Here is a 23200-nt window from a genome sequence, read left to right as displayed (position 1 = left end):
GGGTGTGACCATAGAGTGTTTTGCATCAGATATGTCTGAGCATGCTCCAAGCCTGAGGAGCATCATGTCAGCTCTTATCCAGGGGTTGTGTTGATCCAATGCAAAGCTCAGGCCAGGCTAATGTGATTTTTTTTTCCAGTCTGGGCTCTTTAGTTCAGGCTGGCCACCATGTTAACACAGCTTCAAAGCTTTCCAGTGGCTCAGAGTGCTGGCAGGGCAAACTTGCTTCTGCTGTAGAACTGGGGCAGAGCAAGTCCCTGTCTGCCCAGTGCTGACTGTATTTAGTGAGCCTAACAAATCACTGCTTTCCATAACCTGCTGTCCTGTGGTTGCACCAAATGGCAGACCTTGGAGGAGCACCTGCAGGGAGGCCTTAGGGCTGTGGGCACATGGCTGAAGTGACAACTGCACTTTCATCCCTTTAATAGGTAGGTAGTGAGGAGCCCACCTACTTTTGGAGCAGCATGGATTAATTTTGTGTGTGTTACTTAGGGTGCTCTAACTGCAACACTTACTTGGTAATGGGAACACAGCTTTTGTTATTAGAAAAGGGAATCTTTTATGTTTGTGCTTGTTAAGGGAGATTTCACTGTTCCTCTTGGACTTGGCTTTGTCTCTTCAATAAAAAAAGACTGTGGATTTTGGTAATTAGTGAGATTTGCACATCAATACAAGAGTAGATGGTTTTCAGGTGGTGGTGACAAACCTTTAGTTGCATATACATTGTCTTTAATAAAGGACATAATTAGGCTTGGCATTCTTTACTCCATTAGCCAAGTTCCTAGCCTTAGAAACCAAAATGGCTAAGCTGTTCAGATGGTCTCATTCCCTAATCATTGACTGTCAGAGACAAAATGTAATAAACCATAGCTGCAGTTCTTGTACTGGGCACTTTTATTCTTGTTGCCTTTACATTTAGAATTTTTTTTTTTCCTGGCAGATTTTTAGAACATCCCCTCCTCTCCCGCATACAACACCAAAAAATCCCCACTTCACTAAAACACTAAAATTGTTATACTTTACTTTTCCTGTTGTAAAGTACTAACATGATGTAGCTGAAAGACTGAACTTGGTTTTCATCACAGGACAAAGCACAAAAATATCTGCTGGAGAGGAGGGATAAACATGACCAAATATTTTTATAGCTCACAAGAAATCTTGAAAAACATTTTGTAGATCTTATTTTTTTTGTCATACATGAGAACTCTTGCACATTGCTATTTTTAACATTAGGTCAATGTATCTTCACTTCTAGGTTGAATCTATACTGACCTTTTAATCAAAAGCTAGTGCTGCTGCTGATATCCTCTAGGATGAAAAACTGCTGTTCTGTGTGCCCATATTTTGCTTGCAGGGCAGAACATACCACTATTCTCTGTTTTGTACTTTTTGCATTTATTTGATGCTATTTAAGAATGAATTATAGAAATAAAATTACAATTCTTAGTATGCAGACAGATAAGATGGAAGACAATCACACGAGCTGCATTTGAAAGAAAAGTCAGACTGGAGAGAAATCTGTGAGAGGGATTTGTGTGCTATCAAAGCAATTTGGTCCCCTGTCAGCTCGTGCATTATGGAGGAAAAATTATGGAACCTTCATAGAAAGTAATTCTTATTCCCTGTAGCACAGTTCCCTTCTAAATTTTTGCTTTCCTCTCTCTGCTTTGTAAGCAAGAAGGAAGTGCTAAATATAGAGTAAATGGAGTTGGAGTCATTTAATGACCATTCAGTTGCTTTCATTTACTAACCAGAAGAGTGGGTGGTCAAGTAGGTGGTTCTATCAAAGCTCCTGTATGTAGTGGAAGCTTCATGTTCTTTCTCGCTTTCTTCCAATAAAGTTTTGTACTGGTGACAAAATAATGAAGCATACTAAGAATCTAGAATATATAAATAAATTTTGTATAGTTTGATGAACGTTTCAACAACAACAGCAAAAGGTCCTGTTTTCTGTCAATTTTCTGCTCTTTTCTCACTTAGCAAGTTGTGAAGCTATAATGAAGGACTGATGCATAGCCAAAAGCATGGTAGTGACCATCATCTCTGGAAGCTTCATGTTCTGACACTCTAGAAAAGCTAATTAGGAACAGCAGTGGCCCAGCAAGGAACTGTTGCAGTAGTTTGTTATCAAACCTCAAGATCTATTGTGGGCTCCGAGATGAACTGAAAAAAACCTGATTGTTTAGGAATTGTTAATCCACCCTGTCTTTAGAGATGCCTCAGAAAGCAAATACTACCTTCTAATCTCTCAAGAGATAATTTGAAAACAAATGAATCTGTAAGAATAACTTTGGATTTTTTAAGCACAGTGTTATATGTTTGCAGAAATACAAATGTGGTACAGGTAGTTCTTAATAAAAGCTAAAACTGTTCTAGTTTTTACAGGACTTGGTTCTCACAAAAATAAAGTGGAGTAGAAATAATTGGAACAGAGTATTTCAAATGGGATAGGTGAAAACCTCCAAGCCTTTTACAATAAAGCTATATTGAGTAATGCTCTATTGAACCAAGGCAATAGCTGCCTCTGTCTGATCATCAGCCTTCTATGTCAGTGCAAGGGGAGTGAAACATAGAGCAAAAGTGTCTTACTGCCAGTGCCCCCTGGTAAATTCCATTTTATTAAGAATGTTAGTTGTAAGCATATTTTTGTTCATTCTAATATTACATATTTGATTGAAAGTAAAAATGCAGAAACTTTACCACTATTTGATCCCTGTTTATACTAAGAGGATATATAAAGCATTTTTTTTCTACACAACAGTACCTAAAGAATTACTTGTATAAACGAGTGGACCTAAACTTTACTAAAGCTACTTGTTACTTATGTAATTGGTATCTTTAGGCACTGACTGACTTAAGACTTGCTCATTTAATTGAGAGTTTGACATTTATTGTGATAATTTGTCATGAAGTAATTAACAACAGTGATTCTAAGTAGAAATATTTTTATTGAGTTTTCTTCCAATTATTCATTTTGTTTGAATTGTATTGATGACATATAAAAAGAATTCAGTATTAAGTATTTTTTTCTTGGAAAAAATAAAGCATAACATCTAATGCTTATTCACTGTTAACCTTCTCTTTCACATTTTAATACTTTGTTTCTTTCCTTTCACCTTACCCATTTAAAGTAAGATGCTGCTGATAAAGAGGAGCAACTCTCCTCCTACCCATTCCTGTCTATTTTTGACAGCCTGAGTTGAAGAAGGCTGCTATATCAGAAGCATTACCGTGTGTGTAAATAGCCCCTGTATGCATAACATCTCAACTCAAAATCTGTGTTAAAAAGTTCTTGTAAATTTAGCATCAATCTGCGCTTACGTACTCCTACTATATTTAATCCTGAGTACCAGCAAAGGCTTACTTCACATATACATATTTCAGGCACAGCTGACGAGAGGACTCTTTGGCAGGTTATGTCCTCGGGCAGAACCGTGTCACTCCAGTGCTGCTCCTCATCTTCTTTCTCTTCTTGAACTGACACTTTCTTCTTCTTGAATTCTTTACATCAGCAGCAATGTTCACTGGTCCCTCCCACAGGCCAACCAGTGTATTTGTATATCCAGTATATCCAAAACTCTGACTACTTTCTGTCAGCTAGTTGCTTGCAGATTAAAGCACCGGTGTTTGTATCTTGTAGAAATGTAAGAGCATTTAATTTTCATGATTTTACTCTTCAGAGGAAAGAAAGATGAATCTGAAGCAATTAGTCTAGCATATGAATTGGTAGCAGGAGGTTTAAAGGTGACCTGAAAATGTTGATTGAATAAACTCAATTCATTTATGGCTGTATAATTTAAAACTAATTCAAATTAGATCTTCCTCTGCTTGCTTTCTGAAATTAGAGTTGTGAATTTCTGGTTTGCAAGACCTAAAAGCAGCAAAGAATTAAATTACTGTATCTAAGAATGAAGATGTCCACTTGTTCCTGATGGCAAAAAAAGACAAGATTTTGAACCCTCTTCAGAGTAGCGTTCATATAAAAACTCTCTGGCCTAAGGAAAAAAGGTCTTTAGTTCTTCTTGTCTTCTGCCGTCTGAGCTGTTTCTAATTGTCTTTCAATATTTCTAAAGAAGTATGATTGGTTTTGGTGGTGTAGAGTTCATGTATTCTTTTATATTTTCTCTCTACAATGTACAGATGCAAGGATGATGGGGTGAGGTGATGAAATTGCCTTGCTTTATCAGTGTGGTGAAAGATCCTTTTCTTAAAACCCACTGTATCCTGATAGTGCTATTCCTACTCTGGCAAAGGAGACTTGAGGAATAGGTAGGATCCTGACTTTTCATGGTTTTTATTTGCTATTTAATTCAGAGTTAGTGAAGATTCTAGAAGTATTAATTGCAGAGCTATTATGTGGTAGGTAGTCATTTGTCTTGAATAATATTTGAGAACACTTATCTTGCCTAACGTTTTCTTCACAAAGTATGAGAAGGGATTTGGACCTGCATGCCTTTTTGTAACTGAATGCTGAAGGAATTAAATTTTTTTTTGACAGTCAGTCTCTTTCATGTTGGGTTGCCTGTTTGCTAAGAAATTAATTTATTTCTAGCACTTTTCCTCTTTAATATTTTCTAATTCTCTAATTTATAGATTGATTGTAGTAGTACTGAGTGGGTTGAAGTAGATGGATTAGAAGGGAGGTAGCAAAATATTTCTGGTAATCAACTTTCAGATTTCATTACTGCTGCTGTTGATGTATGTGTAAAAACCAAACCACAGCAGTTTTTGGTAATGGAATTTCTTGCATTAGCCTGTGACTGCTCTGGGTTAAAGCCTGTGCTCTGTGAGTTTGTTGCTCGCCATATTTGCGTGCAGATGTGCTCCGCTCAGCTGTAATGCAGCTGGGTCCCACCCTGCCTGCTTGCACCGAGGGATTCTCTGGCCACCACACAGGTGCTTTGGAAGCATCCTGAAGTAGCAAGGCTGAGTGAAACCTTGTTCCTGTGTGGTTTCTTATCCTCTGCTAGTGAGCTGCCACTGACAAGCTGTGATGTGACAAAGCTGGCAGTAATAAAAAACGTGATGTTTGACACCAAAACAGATCTGAGTACAATAAGTCACATGAGCTTTCAATCTTTGTGACTGTTTTAGCAAATGTGTATTCAAAGTGAGCAAATGGCAGAGCAGTGTGACTCAGTAGTGGCAGCTGGGGTAGTGATGCCATCTGTAGTCTGAAATGACACTCAGAGTAGTGTGGAGTTGCACGACAGCTACGTGTAAGGTAGGTGGGCCCAGACTGATACAGGATATTCAGGCTGTGGAGTAGCAGCACTGAAGAGCAGATGTCCAAAGAGTATGAGGGATCCCTGGGAAGATCCAATATTGCTGCTGTGTAGACTATTACTGTGATTTTTGGGCTTAGAGGGAGGGTGCTGCATCCAATTTTATCAGGTGGCCATAGGAAGTCAGAGACCTACTGAGAGTGTTGCTGAAAGAGAACAGATGTGAATTGTTTTGTTAGAGCTCTTTTTTGGAAATGCTCTGCTACTGACTTGCAAAAGCATTACTAGAGATGGAAAATATGCCAACTGCAGTACCAGCACTCTGCAATTGCCAATTTGCAATTCCTGCTTCCCTGAGGATTAAAAAGGATTGACAGTAGCTATCAACAGAAGTCATCAGCATAGATAACTACTTTATGGATTGAAGGGTAACACTGATTAGAGCTTTGAAAATGTGGGGCGCTACTCCTCATACCCACTCTTGTGGTCTGTTCAGTTGAGCTGTTCTTGTAGAGTCTGAAAACAGTTGCTGGTGTTGCAGAGTAGGAACAGATCACTTAGGGACTGTTCTGGGTAGGTTTGTTAGTGGACTGTCTCAGTGTACCTTCTCAATGGCATCAGTCATCAGCATTTTCTGCTATAAATCTACAAAATGGTGTGTCTAATTTAGGACCTCAGAACACAGCCAATGCTAAAAATCAGCTCTGCCATCTTGACTAGTCTGTGAGATGGATTATTGGAGAGCCTTGCAGCAAATTCTGAGTGATGATTTAGTTCTACAAAATGTAACTCAATATAACTGATCTTGGGTGTCCCTGAAAATTAATTTTTAAAAATTTTTTTGTTATTTAAAGAGAAAGTGTTAAGAGAATGGAACTAGTCTCTTCTCAGTAGTATTGCTCTCAGCTGAGCAATACAACCAGAGACAATGGCAGAAACTGATGAACAGTTTCTGAACTGAAAATGAGGAATGACTTCTTTACTTTGTGGGTGACCATGCATTGCAACAGGTTGCCCAGAGAGGTTGTGGACTCTCCCACACGGGAGATATGGAAGAACTGTCTGGACAGAATTCTGAGTAAGGTGCTCTAGGATGATCCTACTTGAGCGGGGAGGTTGAACCGGATGACCCACTGTGGTCCCTTCCAACGTGCCCCGTTCTGTGATTTATCCTGATTTGAAGGTGATACTTCTCTTTAGTGAGAGGGCTATAGACAAGCAAGATATTGAGCTAATGGGATCAAAATGGTGTTGATATGCCTCAGCTTTCTCCTAACCCCTGCAGCATACCTGCCTTCCCGGATCACAAAAATGAAGACTATATCTAAATGCTTGAAGCTGTAGTGATGAGTCTACCAAGTTAACTCTAGCTGATACTAATTTGGGCTGGAAAATAAGGAGCGTTTTCCATATAACTAGTCTGTATAAAGATCAAGACAAAAGCATAATGGTGTGTGGGTCACTAGTCACTACAGAAAAGGTGCTGACAATGTCTGTCTCTTTTCTTTGGCTAGTAAACAATGTGTTAGCAAAGTCAGTCATTTTCAATTCTCCTTGCTCTGTAGGTGGTATGAGATTCAAGCAGAATAATGCTATTGGCCTCTCAGTCTGGTTCTCAGCTTTGAGCTGCACTAGCACTTCTTCATTCTCAACTTCAGAGATGGTATCAGGGCAGCTATTACTAAAATATCTTAAAAAAACTCTGAAAGCTTGCATTTTGTTAGCTGTCCACAACACATGTCCCTTTGCCAGGTTGACTATTCTGACTCTTAAACAGATGTTGTTGGCAACGTAGATGAGTAGGATGGTATGATTTCCTCTCACCCCTTTTGGACACCTGTGAGCAACTAAAAGGAGGAAACACAGCCAACCAAAGGGTTTGCTTGCCTAAGCCTCCATGCCTTCTCATCTCCCTCTAAACACAACTGCCTTATTTCTTATACTAGCAATGGAGTCTTGTAATCTTCTTTTTTTTTTTTTTTTGGTGCTTATTTAACCCCTCATACCCTCTTTCCCTCTAACCCTCTGGGTTGTTTTAACTGTCTAAACCAGTGGAAAGCAAATCCAAAAACAACAACAGAGGAATGGGTTTCCGCCAGTTGCTGCCATGAGTTTTGTTGAGTTGAATTGGCTGGCTTTCTGTAAGGGGGCATAAACAGTGAAAGGTAACAAAAATAAAGTTTGTTCTTTGAAAATGGAGAGAGAGGAAGTGAAAGTGGAATGCAGCCAAAGTGATGGGCTATAAAGAGAGTATTTTCAGCAGTGCTGTGAATAGATAAGAGTGGGAGAAGACTCATTCGTCAAGGGCAGAGAGGAGATGCCAAGGTGATTGGGTTAAGGGGAGATGAAGGCTGGAAGAGAGTGTGGCTCAGAGAAGCTTTTTAGTTATCCTTCAAAAACTGAGTATAGCAGGAGTGAGGACACATGAAGAGGCTTGAAGGAAGATGTGAGTGTTGAACGATGATACCTGTAATACTTGAGAAAAGAAGTGCTGACCTGAGATCAAGTGTGTAGTGAAAAAGGGTGGTTGTAACTTGTGCTGCCCTACTCCAAGGTTGTCCAAAAGGCAGGCTGAGGTTCAGTTTAGACAGAAGGAGACCACTTTGGCTCAGTGTTATGATGAGGTCAACCCCACAGAAAAAGGGTTTGCAAATGCATTTGTAGATGAGGGCACCCAGAGATGAGATGCAAACAAAAAGACATGGAGTCTGTCTTTGTTCTTTCAAAGTGTATGCAAGGAGGGGACAGAACCTCACTGTGCTGGTGGGTGACGTGGATTTGTACTTGAACTTAAAACAGCCATTTGTAATAGTCTGTACCTGTCACTTCTTTTTTCTTAACAAATTGTGGTATGAACAAAACATATCTGTTTTTTCATTGTCTCATACTTTTTTGGGGTGGACTGTGATATGGCAAAAAATAAGGGAGGAAACTTCTGGTCACACTTTGATGCTGTTTTATTACAAATTTCTTATATTCCTCTGGTACTAAAGTGTTTCAATTCAAAATCAGCAAAATTTTTATTATGCTTGCTGCTTTATTCATTGCATCCAGATTATGTGTTGGTTATTAAGTATTGATTTTTCTATTGCATTAAAAATTGTTATGCTTTCTTGGGCTTTGGTCTCTATGAATTATTTTCTTCTGAATGTATTGCTCTGCATTATGTTCTGTATTTTAACCTTTAAATGATAACTTGGTAGTTCAGATCCAATTTTGAGCTTTCTTTAAATTACAATTGCAAAAAATTAGGAAACAGAGAAGAATATTGCTTTTGTGGAGAAGCTAGAGTTTTTATTTTAATTTTTAATTTTTTAAAAAATTATTTATGGTGACAAGTGATGCAAGCATTAGGACACACATTGTCCACTGAAACAGTTCACGTTTTTTCTTCAGGCTTTAAGAAAACAAAACAAACCCCAAATGTGAAGCTCTCCAAATATTTTCTCCTTATACAAGATTTTTGTTCTCAGATGAGATATAGTAGGAATTTTGAAAATTATTCTTTTTAGCAGCTTATCCTGCTGCAGCCTTTCTTTCCTTCCCCTAGAAAATTGCATGCTGTTTTAGGTAATGGCAGACCAAAAAATGAATGCTTTGTCGTATACACCTTTGTGAATATAGTTCCAAAGGATAACTGAAAAGATATTGTGAAAACATGGGCATGTAATACTGGTATAAGTTCTAGTTGAATATGTAAGTGTCTTGTCTAATTTGAAAAAAGAGAAGCTAGTGCAAAAGCGAAGTGTGAGACTTTTTTTCCTTTTTTTTCCATTTCAAATGTTCTCTAAGCCTTTATTATTTCTATTATAACCCTTAGGAGATGGAAAACTAGAACCACACAGATTTCTGGGTGTGGCTTATAATTTTGTAAAGAAATGTTCAGTATTCTTTTATAAATTTTCTCCCTTTTAACTCTTGAATCACCTTTTGGCTATTATTTAGCATCAAGCTGATGTTTTCATGAGAATATTTAATTCAGTCTTAAACTCTAAAGGCTGAGTGGTGAATTTATGCTCTGACTAGTACCGGCACCCTATCAGTGCCTACCGGGACAGTTTTCAGCCACAGGTTTTTTTGCACTTAACTTCTGTGCAATGTGCAACATAAAGGGATATGTTTTCACTTGTGTGCTGGAGTGGTAAGATTGTCAGAATAGTGCTTCTCTGTTCTCCTTGCTGTGCTTTGGGCAGTCTGCCTTCAGGACACGGACGGATGATTGGCTTCAAAAAGCTACGACTTCATTGCACAGCATAAAGCAGGTTTTATCCAACCTTCAGGCTTACACTATTTTAAAAAGCCAACCCAGTGAGAATGTTTCTCCATTTAAGAAATGGAGAGATTAAACACAACTTGAATCTGCTTGAAAAATACTATAATATAGTTAAGTATTCTTGTAATAGTTAGTTTTAGTGAAACTCAAGCGCAGATTTTCAGATAAAACCACAAGTTTAAAGTTCTTGAGTTCAATTCCCTGGGAAGCCATAAAATAATGTTATCTTTGTTTTTTAAATGGTAGTATTACTACTGTTCTGATTGTAAATATTTTTAATATAAAATAGTGATTTCTTGCTAGAAGTTTATACGCCTATTGCAATTTCTCTGTTGAGAGTTTTTTTAATTGCACAAGTAAAGCCAAGTTTGATGGCATATCAGTAAGTTTTGTGCAAAATGGTGTGCTGATTTGTGCTGTTTGTTCACCAGACGTCTTGCTGAGGACCAAATCTGATGAGAGAAGAGATACACTATTTTCTTACATGCACAATTTATATTTTAAATCAGTTCAACAGCAAGTAGTGATTTGGCTACAAGATGTAAAGGAAGAAAGTGAGTTGTTAGCATAATGTGGGTTTCTCTGAGCGTTAAAGAGCTTTGCTGTCAGATTACTCTCTCCCAATGTAATTTACCTAAAATATTTTCCTCATAGTTAGAAAATATTTTGATAAATCTTACTTTGCTGAAGAATGAAGTAAGAACTGATACAAAGAGTAGTGTGTGAAATGAATCATCCATTTGACATTCATTTGATTCTGTAGGGCACATGTAAGGGAAGACTCAGATTTGTAAGTCCAAAAAGGAAAGGTAGAAGACAGAAGATAAAAGAAAAATCTCTTATTTCTTTGTGTTTGCTGTTCTCAGCTTGTTCAATATGAAAAGTTCTCATATAATTCTTGTTTTTATCTTCGATTTTCTGTGATACTTTAGTCCATCTTTAAGCATAACATTGCAAAGGACAATGTTATACTTGTCTTTGTGATTGAATAAAAGGTGTTAAAACCAGTAAGGAAGTGCAAAACTTCATTTTGATACCAGGGAATGTATGAAGCATTGCTGAGGAAAGCTTAAGATAAGACATCATTTTAATAGGAGATTATGCAAGGAGAGCCCAGGAAAGGATGGGCTGCTCCATATAACCTTGATTCTGGGAAGGTGATGGAACAGCTTGTGCTTGAAGCCATTTCCAGATATGTGAAGGACATCAGCAAATACTTTCTGCTTTCAGTGGACACTGTCTTCCAAACAGGGAAGGTCCCACTGAGCACCAGGAAACACTAATACATTAACGTGGGTTTTTTTTGTTTTGGTGGTGTTTTTTTGTTTTGTGGTTTGTTGTTAGTTTTTGGGGTTTTTTTGTTTGGTTGATTGGTTTTTTTGGTTGTTTTTTCTTTTAACAGTGTGGGTTACTGAGCACCGGCACAGGTTGCCTAGGGAAACTGTGGAATCTCCATCCGTGGAGACGTGGTCTGGACATGGTCCTAGGCACCTAGCCTCTAGATGGCTCTGCTTGAGCAGAGGGGTTGGACCAGATGGCCTGCAGTAGCCCTTCCACACTCAACCGTTCTCTGATTCTGTAGATTGGGGCCCAGTATATCTTGAATTTGTTATTTGTTGGTCTGTATCTCATCCAGTCTTTCACTAAATTTGGAAGTTTGGCTGTCTCCTGTTGGTGTAGAAACCTTCACTGCTTTCAAAATACTTTTATACTGTTCTTCTTTCTAACCTTCCTTTCATCTTGCTGGATTGTATGAAAAGATATGCAAGATATTAAAGTACTTACCACTTTTCTTACTACAAAATCAGAAACTAGAGCAGTATCTGCACTTCTGACACAAAAGTATTTGGCTCTTAGTTTGGCAGCGCCTGTGTGTGTGAAGGTATATTTTTAAACTCAGTATGTACTGCTCATGGCCCTCCTATTTATGTGCCAAAGTTTGGTGATTCACTGCTAACTCAATTCTTTGTGTACCTTGATGTTGTTTCTTGAAAGATCTCTTCTGAGAGGTTCTTGTCATCCTCTTGAGGCTCTGGATTTATACAATGACCGAACTCTTCAATCATCTCTCTACCTTCTTGTTCTTATCTCCTTCTGAGGCTTCAGAAATGATCTTTTGTTACAGCTTCTGTTATTTTCAACATCAGAGCTCTTCTATTTTCTTGCATTTAATTTGATCTTCCTTTTTGCATGACCATTTAATATTTTATGCACTATCTTATGCTCACTTCCCCTTAGGAAGTCCTCAGCTTTCATGTTAGCCACATTCATTTTGAGCTCTGTGCCCCCATGTACCTTGAGCTTCTTTTAAATTTCAGTCTGCATAACTTACGTACTCTTGTCTCATTTACTCATTTGTCTGGCTTCTGCACTGATGCTGTGGGAATTTGTGTTTGTTGTTCTCAAAGAGGAAACTTTTTTTTTGTTGAATATTTGCTCCTATTGCCTAGCTGGAAGCTTTTGTTTTTGTCTTTTGAATGAAGTTTTAATAACTGATAGAAAAAGAGATGGGTTCCAGAACAAACTTTAAATAACTTATATTGTCCCCTGTCACCCTACTTTATGGCTAAACTGTCAAAATTGTAATAGGGTGGCACTGAAAAACAGTGTCATGGAAAGGGACCTGGGGGTCCTGGTTGGCAGAATGCTGAATATAAGTCAGCAGTGCTCTGGCATCCAGGAGTGCCAACCCTCTCCTGGGGTGCATCAGGCACACCATCGCCAGCCGATCAAGGGAGGGGATTGTCCCACTCTGCTCTGCACTGGGGAGGCCTCACCTCAAGTGCTGGGGGCAGTTCTGGGTGCCACAATATAAAAAAGAGATGAAATTATTAGAAAGTGTCCAAAGGAGGGCCACAAGGATGGAGAATGGCCTAGAGGGGAAGCTGTATGAGGAGTGGCTGAGGTCACTTGGTCTGTTCAGCCTGAAGAAGAGGAGACTGAGGGGAGACCTCATTGCAGTTACAACTTCCTCATGAGGGGAAGAGGAGGGGCAGGCACTGATCTCTTTTCTCTGGTGACCAGTGACATGACCCAAGGGAATGGCCTGGAGTTGTGTCAGGGGAGGTTTAGGTTGGATATCAGGAAAAGGTTCTTCACCCTGGGGGTGGTTGGGCACTGGAACAGGCTCCCCAGGGAAGTGGTCACAGCACCAAGCCTGACAGAGTTCAAGAAGCATTTGGACTATGCTCTCAGGCACATGGTGTGACTCTTGGGGATGTTCTGTGCCCAGGAGTTGGGCTCGATGATCCTGATGGGTCCCTTCCCACTCAGCATATTCTGTGATTTTGTGATGTGTAGTTGTTAGGCCTGCTTTTGCAGTTGAGTTGGTGGCATGATTAGTAGAGATAGAAGTTGAGCTGTGAACTTATTTCTTCCAAGTCCTTATTTAATCTTTTTTTTTTCCCTTGGAGAGTAGGTTACAAAATAACCTAGCAGTCAATCTGCAGAAAATTTTGTGATTTCATGTACTGTTAGTAGGGCTATCTTCATTTAACACTCCTGCTGAGTTTAATCTTATTCTTATCCATTGCTTTTTAACAGCATATTGTAAGAATGTTTAGGAGAAATGCCAGAGCCTGTGATATCTATATAAGATTTTTCTATAGATAAGCACTATCAGTGTCTTGGAAAAGGTATTGTTTTCAGAAGCCGCATTGTAAGACGGAATATCCATAAAAAATAATCAAAGTGAATAATTTATTTTTAGAACCCTCAATTGTGTTCTTGAAGTCAGAGAACTTGCTTGCTGTCATTTTATTATTGGTATAGGTATGAAAATATTTATTAATTTCAAGTACATGATTCCACCCCTCAATACCCCAATTTTTTATATTCAAATGGTATAACTTCTTGTCACCAGTGCAATTGGTCAGAAGTTTGCTCAGTGTACTGCAGGAATACTGAAGCTTGCAGCCTATAAGCTGAAATATTAAATAGCTTTGGTGTTCTGTGGATGTTTTAACTTACCTATTGATGAAAATCTACACATAATTTCATGAAACTGTTCTTCTCATGGTTTCAGAAATGTCTTGTGAACTGAAATGGAAATGGTCTTGGTAGCTTCAGTTATAGAAAGTGATCTGCGTATGTAGGGCTGTTTGCTCTCCACTGCCTTTCCCATCCCAAGGAAGGATGAAAAAGACATTAAGCAACTGAGACTTTTCACAGCTACCTCCTATCACCTCTCCAGTAAAGAACAGAAGAACTTCTTTTCCCTGGAGAATAAGTGGAAATTTAAAGACACTTTTGTTTAGATTATGTTTTGTTTCGTTTGGAAACTGAAGGACAGAGAATGTAATAGAGGCTGATCTTTTGAAGAAAAAGAGACCTTTGTCTCTCTCCTTTTTCTATCCAGTTCACTGCTGGTAAAGCATGGAAAAGATTCTTCTTGGCAGTGAATGTGAAGATGTTTGAAATTCGAAATATACAAGGCTTTTCCAGGCTGGGTATAGAGAGAGAGAGAGAGAGGCTAATTTAATGGAAGAAATTTAATAAATGGCATGGCCAGGTAGACCACATCTAATTGTGAATCTTCATGCTCTGCCAATATTTGAGGTTAGGCTAAATGCTGCCATTAATAGTGATATGTTACTCGGAAGAGTACAGGAAAGGATGTCCACCTGAGGCTTCTTGCATTCTCAATAACTTGCACCTAATAATTATCAAGTTCCCATCTTTCCTTTCTAAAATTAGCTATGATTAAATTAGCTATTTATTAATAGGGAATATGGAAGGCAGAAAATGAAAAGAAATATGCATAGATCAGACTTGATTGTAAGCTGTTTAGCTTTTTTTCCCCCTACTCTTCTCCTTTGTTATTGCACTACTTAATGACTTTTGGAGGGTAGGATTGGTTCTAATTTCACAGTGATTTATAGCAAATACTGATTTAGGAGAGGTTTGTCCAATTCCTTGTCAGAAAAAAATGTATTTATAGGGATGTTTAGATTATTTGACTGTTACACAGCACCAACAAAAGCCCTACAACTAAAATATAATAACGTTAATTTAGGAATAAATTACAATATTTCCTATTTTGTTGTTGGAGTTTATATTCTATTGGTGCTATTGAATGAGACTTGGAGTCCCATGTTCAAGTTACTAAGCTAAGAGGGTGATTAAAACTTCCTGATATTAAGAACAAGTTTAGAAAAAATTAAAAAACTTTTGCAGGTAGTTGAATTTACTTGGCTTTTACTGCTGTTACTTGAAATCAGTTGTTTTGTATAATGAATTCTAGTACTACAGAATAAGATACCACTCTAAGGAAGATAAATATTCTTAGTATTTAGTATGACTTCTCCTTGTAACAGAGAATCTGTAATTCTCCTTAAGTGCAGCTCTTTTCATGGTTATTTTTTTAACATTAAATAGTGCCTCTGATCTTCTGCCTTTTTAGATGCCATAGGTTAATTAAGGTTGTTTCAGTGTTAATTTCAGTAGATAATACTTAACATAAGCATTTTAACACAAGTCATTAAAATTTATTCTCAAACTGCATTTACATCAATTCTTAGTATAGTCTCAATAGGTGTTTGAATGCTCTGCAGTCAAGGTGTTTTAAAATGCTCATAACAGAAATAATGTAGTGCCTTTAGGAGATGAAAACATCCTGTGCTTCAAGGTGTGCTATAATATGAACAGGTAAATTAATGTGGTAGGTGGGTGATTTTTAAAAGCAGAACTTATACCTGTATGTATATGACTGAAAAGAGACCTGCTATAGCTCCTTTATACTCTTCAACCTTTGAATTCACCACTCAATGGGAGAAGAAAAAAGTAAATTTTCACAGGACTTTTACCTGACATCACAGATCAACATAATTTTGTACTGGGTTCTTGCCATGGAGCTATCTACTTTGATAGATTTAGAGCTATTCATTATGATTTTACAGCAGGTGGTGGAGAAAAATAAAAGTGTGCTCTCAAACAGAAGGAGCAGATTGTTCCACTAGTCATTTGAGCTGAATGAGAAAAGAGTATTTCATCCCTGATGCGACACCTTCATACATGGAAGTCCCAAAAGAAACCATTGGTAACTGAGCCCTGTGTACAGGAGAAATTGTGCTGACAAAACTTTGTTTTGTGCCTCTAGTAGATCTCTTATGCTGTTGGTTTGCTGTTTCCTTGTCCTCCTGGTCTGCTTGTTCCTAGTGGATGAGTTTCCTCGCTCACAACCAGCTCCTTAAAAGGGAGGGGCATGAACTTTGAGATATTACTAGTGTGTTTTGCATTCTGCATAACACCAGAAGTGGTTAGATGAAAAACAGATCTCAGAACTAAACTGTTAACTCGGATTCTTTCAACTGTCTTTCAATACATGCCATACTGTGCCTGAAAAAATCCTTTGCCATGCTGATAGGTTATAGTACTAAGTAACGGAGAACACTTCCAAAATCTAAATATTAAAACTGCCATACAGAATATTTACATTGTATTTGGGAATAGCATCTTTTAGCTAGAAGTCAGTAGATCTCCAGTGCACCATCCTTATAATGCTATTAATAATAAATGTTATGAGTATCTTAAATTTAATTTAATGTTGTTGTGCAACTGCCTGTTTCTATTCTATATAGTAGAAGTGCATAATCTCTAGGAAGTGCAGTGAGAACATTGGAATTGTTAGACAAAGATCAGTTATTCAAATTCAGAATCAGTTTTTTCTTTTTGTCCTGAGCTGATGAGCTGGGAGGCCACAGTAAAGTTGTACTGGGCATCCGTTTATCAGTGGGAGTTATTGACACGTCCTTCTTCTAGTCTTAAGCTTATTTTTATTTTAACCTGGTGGAAAAAAGATCTGTTTAGCTCTTCTTTCCTGGATTGTGATAAAAGGAGGTAGGATAAATCCAAATCACAGGGCAATGTCAGTGCCAAGTGTTGCTGCTAAGGAATTATCATTATGATTTTAAAACTGTGCAATTGATTTTTAAATTTAAATAAATAAATAAGTATTTAAAAATAGCTTTTTATAGGTAATTTGGATTTGTGTGGCGAAGTTTTGGTGGCTGGGGGGGTTACAGGGGTGGCTTCTGTTAAGAACTGCCAGAAGCTTCCCCTGTATCTGTCAGAGCCAGTGCCAAGCTCCAAGACAGACCCTGGCTGAGCCTGTCAGAGACAGTGGTAATGCCTCTGGCATAACAGATTTAAGGGGAAAAATTTTCTGTGTGGCAAAAGGGTTTTTAAGATTTGATATTGTTTTTCATTACCCTGCTCTGATTTGATTGGTAATAAATTGAGTGTGGTTTGCCCATGATAGTAATTGGTGAGTGACCCACAGGTATTTCAAAATATTTTTCTCTCCCCTGAGGAGGGGATTGATAGAGCAGCTTTGGTGGGCACATGGTGTCTAGCCTGGGTCAATCCCCCAAAATAGATGATGCGTCAGTTTTGACTATAATGTCTTTACTAAATCTTCATTAAATTTTGGTTGATTTTGGGTATTTTATGATTAATTTTGAGATTAAATTTAGGTTAATCTTGATGACCTTGTTATTAAGCAGAGCTTTAATTTATTTTCTGAGAGTTCAGTGTGGGATATTAATCTTTCTTTTTATAATGAACATTTAAGATTCTTTATCTTTCATAGATGAAAATGGACATGTAGGCAGGAAATTTTTTGAGGCTAGCATGATTTATCACTTATCTTTTAGAAGGACGTTGAAGGGGAGTGTGTGTTCTCGGTCTGTTTAAGCTGAAGTTGATAACGTAGTGAAGCTTACGAGAAAAGATAATGGATACAGTGAATTGTTGTTTTTCTTGGTTTCTGTGAAAGGTAAATGTTTCCCAAATACTTCACAAGCAACTGAGCAAATTTGATTGATCCAAAATACAATTAGTAGTTTGACAAAATAATCAGAGATATTTAAAATTCTGTCTTCTTATCTATCTATTCCAGCTGTTGGTGGGGTGTTTGTTCCCGATGGACAACCTGTGTTTTTCTTTTTGCTTGTCTTTGATTGTTGAGGGTGACTTGATTGCTGCTGCCACCTCCGCAGGTGTGGCAAGTCATGACTCTGGTTGATGCTGTCCCATCCAGCTCTTCTGGGCCATGTCCTGAGGGCAGTGTTGTTTGAAGAGAGGAGATTCTACTTATTGCCTTCCAACCCAGTCCCTTGACCCACATCAGGCTGCTGAGGTCAGACCAGTCTGGTGTATTACTCTGATCACTGCTGCTGCTGCCATCTTTTTCAGAAGCATGATAATAGAAATATAAGGTAAATATGGATTTAGGTACTGCAAGATCCAAGAACATTTGAATGTCAGCACTGTGTACTTCCAGCTGGGAGATTGAGCAGACGTGCACAAATCACAGTGGTAGGATATGTGTGCTGGTAGGTATGGACAAATTCCAGTGGCAGGGTAGTATTGAAGAAAAATTGTAAGTTATGCATCAGTGGTAGCTAAAGGAATGTGGTGGTGATAGGTAATGGGACAGTGGTTGGTAGTGAAGTACCATTTTATTGAGTTTTGGAGGAAGTTACAAATGTCTTAGTAGGAGATTTCTGACTTATCATCTGTAGGATATTAGCGGACTGTTGTCAAAGCGTTAGGCAACAAATGTGAATGGCTATTTGAGTTCAGCTGCTGAACTTCATTGGAAGGTAGTGAATGTTCATCAAGCTGATCCACTGTCTTCCCTGAGCAATGCTGTTACATTATTGTGGACAGTGGCCCAGTAGCTGAATTAGGGTGCTAATAAGTCCTGGCCTACTGTGTGCTTTTGTCAGATGTGGTTTTACGTTTGAGTGGTTTAAGATTTGATTTAAAATGTATACAGTTTTGAACAAATGGCTGGGAACAAAATATATCACTCCAGGTTTCACCCACCCACCACCTCTTCTCCCTGTGTTTTCCACACAGCATGTTGCACCAGGTTTGTCTCTTTCTGCCTGGAATTACTGAAATAGCATGCAGGCAATTGACTGTTAAAAGAGAGAAGGAGAGGTCTATATTTGCTCATGTTTTAAATCTTAAGGAGTAGTCTGCAGGGGGTTTGAAAAGCTTGGCCTGTCTTGTGTAGTACTGGATAAAACACTACAGAATTAGTTGTTTACCTGCCTTGAAAAGTCTCAGTATGTTGGTAAGAGGTAAGGTGGCAGTGTGCTCCATGAGAGGAAGCCATTGGTTCAAGCAGTTGTTACAGGGTTGATTTTGTAGTGGGTTGATAATCTGCCCTGATAAACTTTGCTCATATGTATATGATAAACGCACACTTGCTTGTTCTGTGGGTGCAGCCATGAGGTTGGGATGGCTTGCTGTGTATTAAAAGGCGAGTTGTTATTGCTAATCAGAACCCTGATAACTAAAATTAATAGTGGGTACAAAGACAAGCAATTAAGGACATTCATCTTCTAAATGAGACTAAAAGATTCATTGGTGGTTTAAATTTATATACTGAGGGCACTTAAACCATTAAAAAGGGTAATGGGTGCCCTGCAGGCATGTGCTTCAAAGCCATATGTCATTTTGGTGCTGGGACAGGAGACTGATAACTTCCCTTTAAGGGAAACTGCTATTCATTTATCAATAAACTGTTGAAGGAAATGTACATTTTTTTGCTGTAGAGTGCTCATAGAGGTGTAATGTAAGTTAAATCAAAATGCAAGATTTATGTTCTAAGTATTTTTGGTGTTTTCATAATAGATTTTAATTAGAAAAGTCTCTCACTGGTAACAGAGGGCACTGGATTTGGGATTTTGAAAAGTATAAATATTTCTCTGACACACAAATATTTCTCTCGTGCCTTGCAGTATTTGACAGTGACACTGATGTAGTAACCAACAGGGAATAAGATGTTGGGGCTTTTTTGTTGCTGCTGTTGATGCTCTGCTCATGTTTCACAGGGTGATGTTTGAGCAAGTTTTGTTAATACAGAGATGAATATGACGTTTTAAGGGTTTTTGGTACAAGGATTTAGCACAAATTTTGCTTCAGTGTAGAATTTTCTTTCTTTGTCCTTGCCAGCTGAAACATTGGTTAACAGGTAATTCTGGGGGTGCCTGGGTATGTATCTGGCAATGGGTTTTGGTGAGGTAGGATTATCTAAAACTTAGTTTTGTCATTCATTCAAAATTACAAATACTTTTGCAGATTTTTGGGAACTATTTGAGTTATCCCTAATAAAAGATGCAAGATAAAAGATCTCTTGGTGTGGGACACAGTACAGATTTGTTTATGAAATTTAGTAAAAGGAAATTACTCTTCCCTAAATATGAACACTGTTTTAGCAAACTCTCTGCCTGTTACCTGATACTTGAATATTCTGTTTTGGGTAGGTTAAAAGCATTTTCATTCTCAATTTGGTGACATACATGCCCATTCCTCCTTTCCTTTTTCTCTGGCCTTTCTGAGTTCTATACCATTTATGTCTTGTACAGGGGACAGGAATGAGCACAGGCTGTAGTTCTTGATGGTCCTGAATCTCCCCTTTCCCATCTCCAGCCCATTTGCCTCTGGGGTGAGACCCAGGTGAGCTGGTGAGACCCAGGCAGGCATGGAAGAGTGTTGGCTGTTTGTGCTGTGATGGTGACTCATCAGAGGGCAACACTGGACTTTATTGTAATAACGGGTTTTTGTTTGTTCTCAAAGTACTTGTCCCATATTTTGTATTTAAAAGTCAGACAACAAAGTTAATACAAACACCCTGTTATTCTAGAAGTGTCTTAGCAAAAGGAACTTTTGTTGTGATAAGTGTTGTTATTTGGATTGATGTGCCTGAATTACTGAGGACAGGAAGAAGTGGATGCAAGAAATATCTCCACTGACTTCCAAAAATGGTCTATGGTCTAGTTCTTGGGTTCTTATATAAACTTCTCTGGATTAAAAAATACCGCCTAAATCATAACGAATGCAGTGTGTTTTCTCTTTCACTCTCTCCTGGTATTGCCTTTTGTTTTTGAGCAGGAGGAGCAAACTCTAGGGCTGTGTGCCATGAATAGAGAGAACAGCTCATGCAGAATTGTATGCATGACATCTGTATTTTCTTGCCTTTATGCTCTGCTTTTTCCTTTGACCAGGCTCTTTTGATTCCTTTGTTTCTTCCTTCTCAAACTTTGATCTTTTTCTGTGATTGTCATGCTTTCTTCTCTTTTTCCCAGACTATTTAATGGCCTTGAGTTAATAATGGACTAAAAAAGTTTGTGAATGAGACAGGGCAGATATCACTGTTATGCATGGGAATTCTGTCCTTTTTTTTGCCTCCCATCCTTTACATTCCTCCCATTTTTCTTTCTCTCTGTCACTTCTCCTCAGAACTTCTGTTGTAAGGTTTTGATATCTGTTGTTTTTGTGACCCTGAAAAAATGCCTTGCTATGTTATGCTAGACTGATTTAGTAAATCAAGATTACCAAATTCATTCTGCAGCAATTATTTAATTTCTAAGTAATTTTAATTAATTTTTCTGACTGTTTTGGGCGCAGTATTTATCCTTGTTGTCAGTGTTTGGACTGCTTATGTTTTCAATGCATCAGAGTTTTTGATTTTCATCTTTGACCTCGGTCCATTATTTTCAGCTGCCCCTGTGGTTTAGATAGCATGTTGCTTTTTGTCATGCAGATAGGTTTCACTTGGATTGGTGACTTCAGGCTATGATTTGCTCTGAAAGAAGGTGCTCTTGGGGGAAATTGGTTGTGTGGAGTAGTGATGTTTTTACCAAAGAGAGTGGAACACTGATGGGTGAGTTGTTTGCAGGCTTTAGCTTTGTAAAAGCAAGCCTGTGAACTGTGGTACAAGGCTGTGCAGGCACTGCAGTTGTGGTGGGCCCCTGAGAAACACTTCTGCTTGACTCTTGAAAGATCTCTGCTTTTAAATAAACTAATAACAAGTTTCTTCTCTAGGAGGATGCACATTTGATGATGGTCCTGGGCCCTGTGACTACCACCAAGACCTGTATGATGATTTCGACTGGGTGCATGTCAGTGCTCAAGAGCCTCACTATTTGCCACCTGAAATGCCTCAAGGTGAGAAACCTCATAGATATTGAAGGATAAGTTTCTTTATAAATTTGGAGCCTCACTGAATATGGCCTCAAGGCCATGCTCTGAGATCCCCATTCTAACCTTGATAAGGGAGGTAATAAAAAGAAACAAAACTAATAAATGTAACAGTCTTGGTAATTGAGAAGCCTTCTTAGATCAAATCCCCCTGTAAAGCTGGGATGAGGCGTAGGGAAGGGAGAAAGGAAGCCACAATTTCCTCTTTATTCTGTGTGGAATTCCTCTTGACTTTAAGTCAAATTCTGTGTTTTATATGACAGCTAATGTATCGATTCAATTATTCAGGTAGGCACTAGAAGAAATGGTGAAAAAGGGATACATGCAAAAACCCTATACACTGATTCCTTCCCTCCCCTCCCCCCAACCTCCTATCATCCGAAGGTAATCAGAAAAGCTTTGATTTATGGAAATATTGCTGTTGTTAATTACTATTTAGGACAGGTAATGAATAACTGAAGAGGCACAGCCTACATGACCTTGCCTGCTCACCTTTGATGAACAGCTTAATCGGCGCTTCCCAGACAGCATGATATGCTGAGAGAATGAAAGCATTTGAAATTCAGCTACATTTTCCAATTAATAATACATTAAGTAATTAATCATGCAGAGGAGGAAAAAAGGTCATGGCTATTTTATTTGTATCTAAAAGGTTTTGTGAAGTGAGGTGTGTGTGGAGAAGGAGTGGGAAATGTTGCCACACAGAAGTAACCTCACCTCTGCACCATTCTTTCCCCTGCTTTTTCATACTGTTGTGAATTATTAATGGTGGTTGATCTATATAATTTTACTTAACTGCTACCTAGCTGGGTTACTCCTGCTTTGGAGTCATCAATACGAGCAGGTGTTACCATGCCCAATAACTTGCAAAATAGTTTAATTAAGCAAGACCCACAGTTTATTTAATGGACTTCTTGGTGCTTCAGTTTTGCATAAGGAAGAATAAATTTAAAGCCTGAAGCCTCAACATTCGTGAAGGTCTTATATTAAAAAAAGCTCAAAACAATATCTCCCCCAGTAAGGCTGAAATTAATTACTATTCTGTTTGCATTTTTCAGAATCTACATGTTTTTTTTATAAAGGTTGGAGGTATCTTAATTGTGATGGAAGCACTATTTTGGGAAATTTTGGTATTTTCAGACTTTTGGCACACCTTGTCTAGGAAGAAGAGCAATTTGAGGAATTTTATTTTGAATGAACCTAAATGACGAGATAGCTTCTTGCTTACCCCAAATAACATACCTGTCATCCTTAGGCAGTTTTCAGTGTTAAATGACACAGTGCTCTCTGGTATGTGATTTCTGTTCAACTCTGCTACAGACTCTTTTTTTCTCTGAGTGTAGCACATGGATTCTATCAGAGGAAGTTCTTATTTTTGCATCTGTATGCAAAATTGTGGCTGCTCAATAAAATCTATCAGAATAAAGGAATTTTTCAGGGATAGTTCAAAACAGATACAGCAGAAGCTCTGGTTATTATTATTTTCTTTCTTTGGTCAAAATGCTAGGCTTCTTGTTAAAATGCTAGGCCAAGCTTGATGTTTGGTGACTGAGATGTGGACTAAAACTAAGCCTCAAATCTGTTCTGGTCTGATGAGCTTTCCCTTAAGAAGTTCAGAGTCTTCAGATTCTGAAGATGCATGCCATATCTAAATATTTAAGTTCATTTGTGTTTGAAATAGCATAATTTTAAATTAAGTCTAAAAAGT

The 23200-nt window shown here is 38.2% G+C and overlaps 1 protein-coding gene across 18 annotated transcripts in view; it reads left to right on the top strand.

Moving 5' to 3' along the window:
• The window catches only part of PTPRK (protein tyrosine phosphatase receptor type K), a 389377-nt gene that overhangs the window by 62089 nt on the left and 304088 nt on the right, over window positions 1–23200 (top strand). For all 18 annotated transcript variants that reach the window (XM_042017411.1, XM_042017415.1, XM_042017404.1 and 15 more), the window contains exon 2: window positions 21337–21459. In XM_042017411.1, the coding sequence (XP_041873345.1) occupies window positions 21337–21459 (123 nt within the window). The remainder of the gene's footprint in view (window positions 1–21336; window positions 21460–23200) is intronic.

Source organism: Corvus kubaryi, unplaced genomic scaffold, assembly GCF_017639235.1.
Source record: "Corvus kubaryi isolate FWS band 111438036 unplaced genomic scaffold, C.kubaryi_AGA036_p1.0 split3-73, whole genome shotgun sequence".
NCBI classification, from domain to species: domain Eukaryota; kingdom Metazoa; phylum Chordata; class Aves; order Passeriformes; family Corvidae; genus Corvus; species Corvus kubaryi.
Note: the sequence above shows the minus strand (reverse complement) of the source record. Positions and strands in the feature narration are given on the sequence as shown.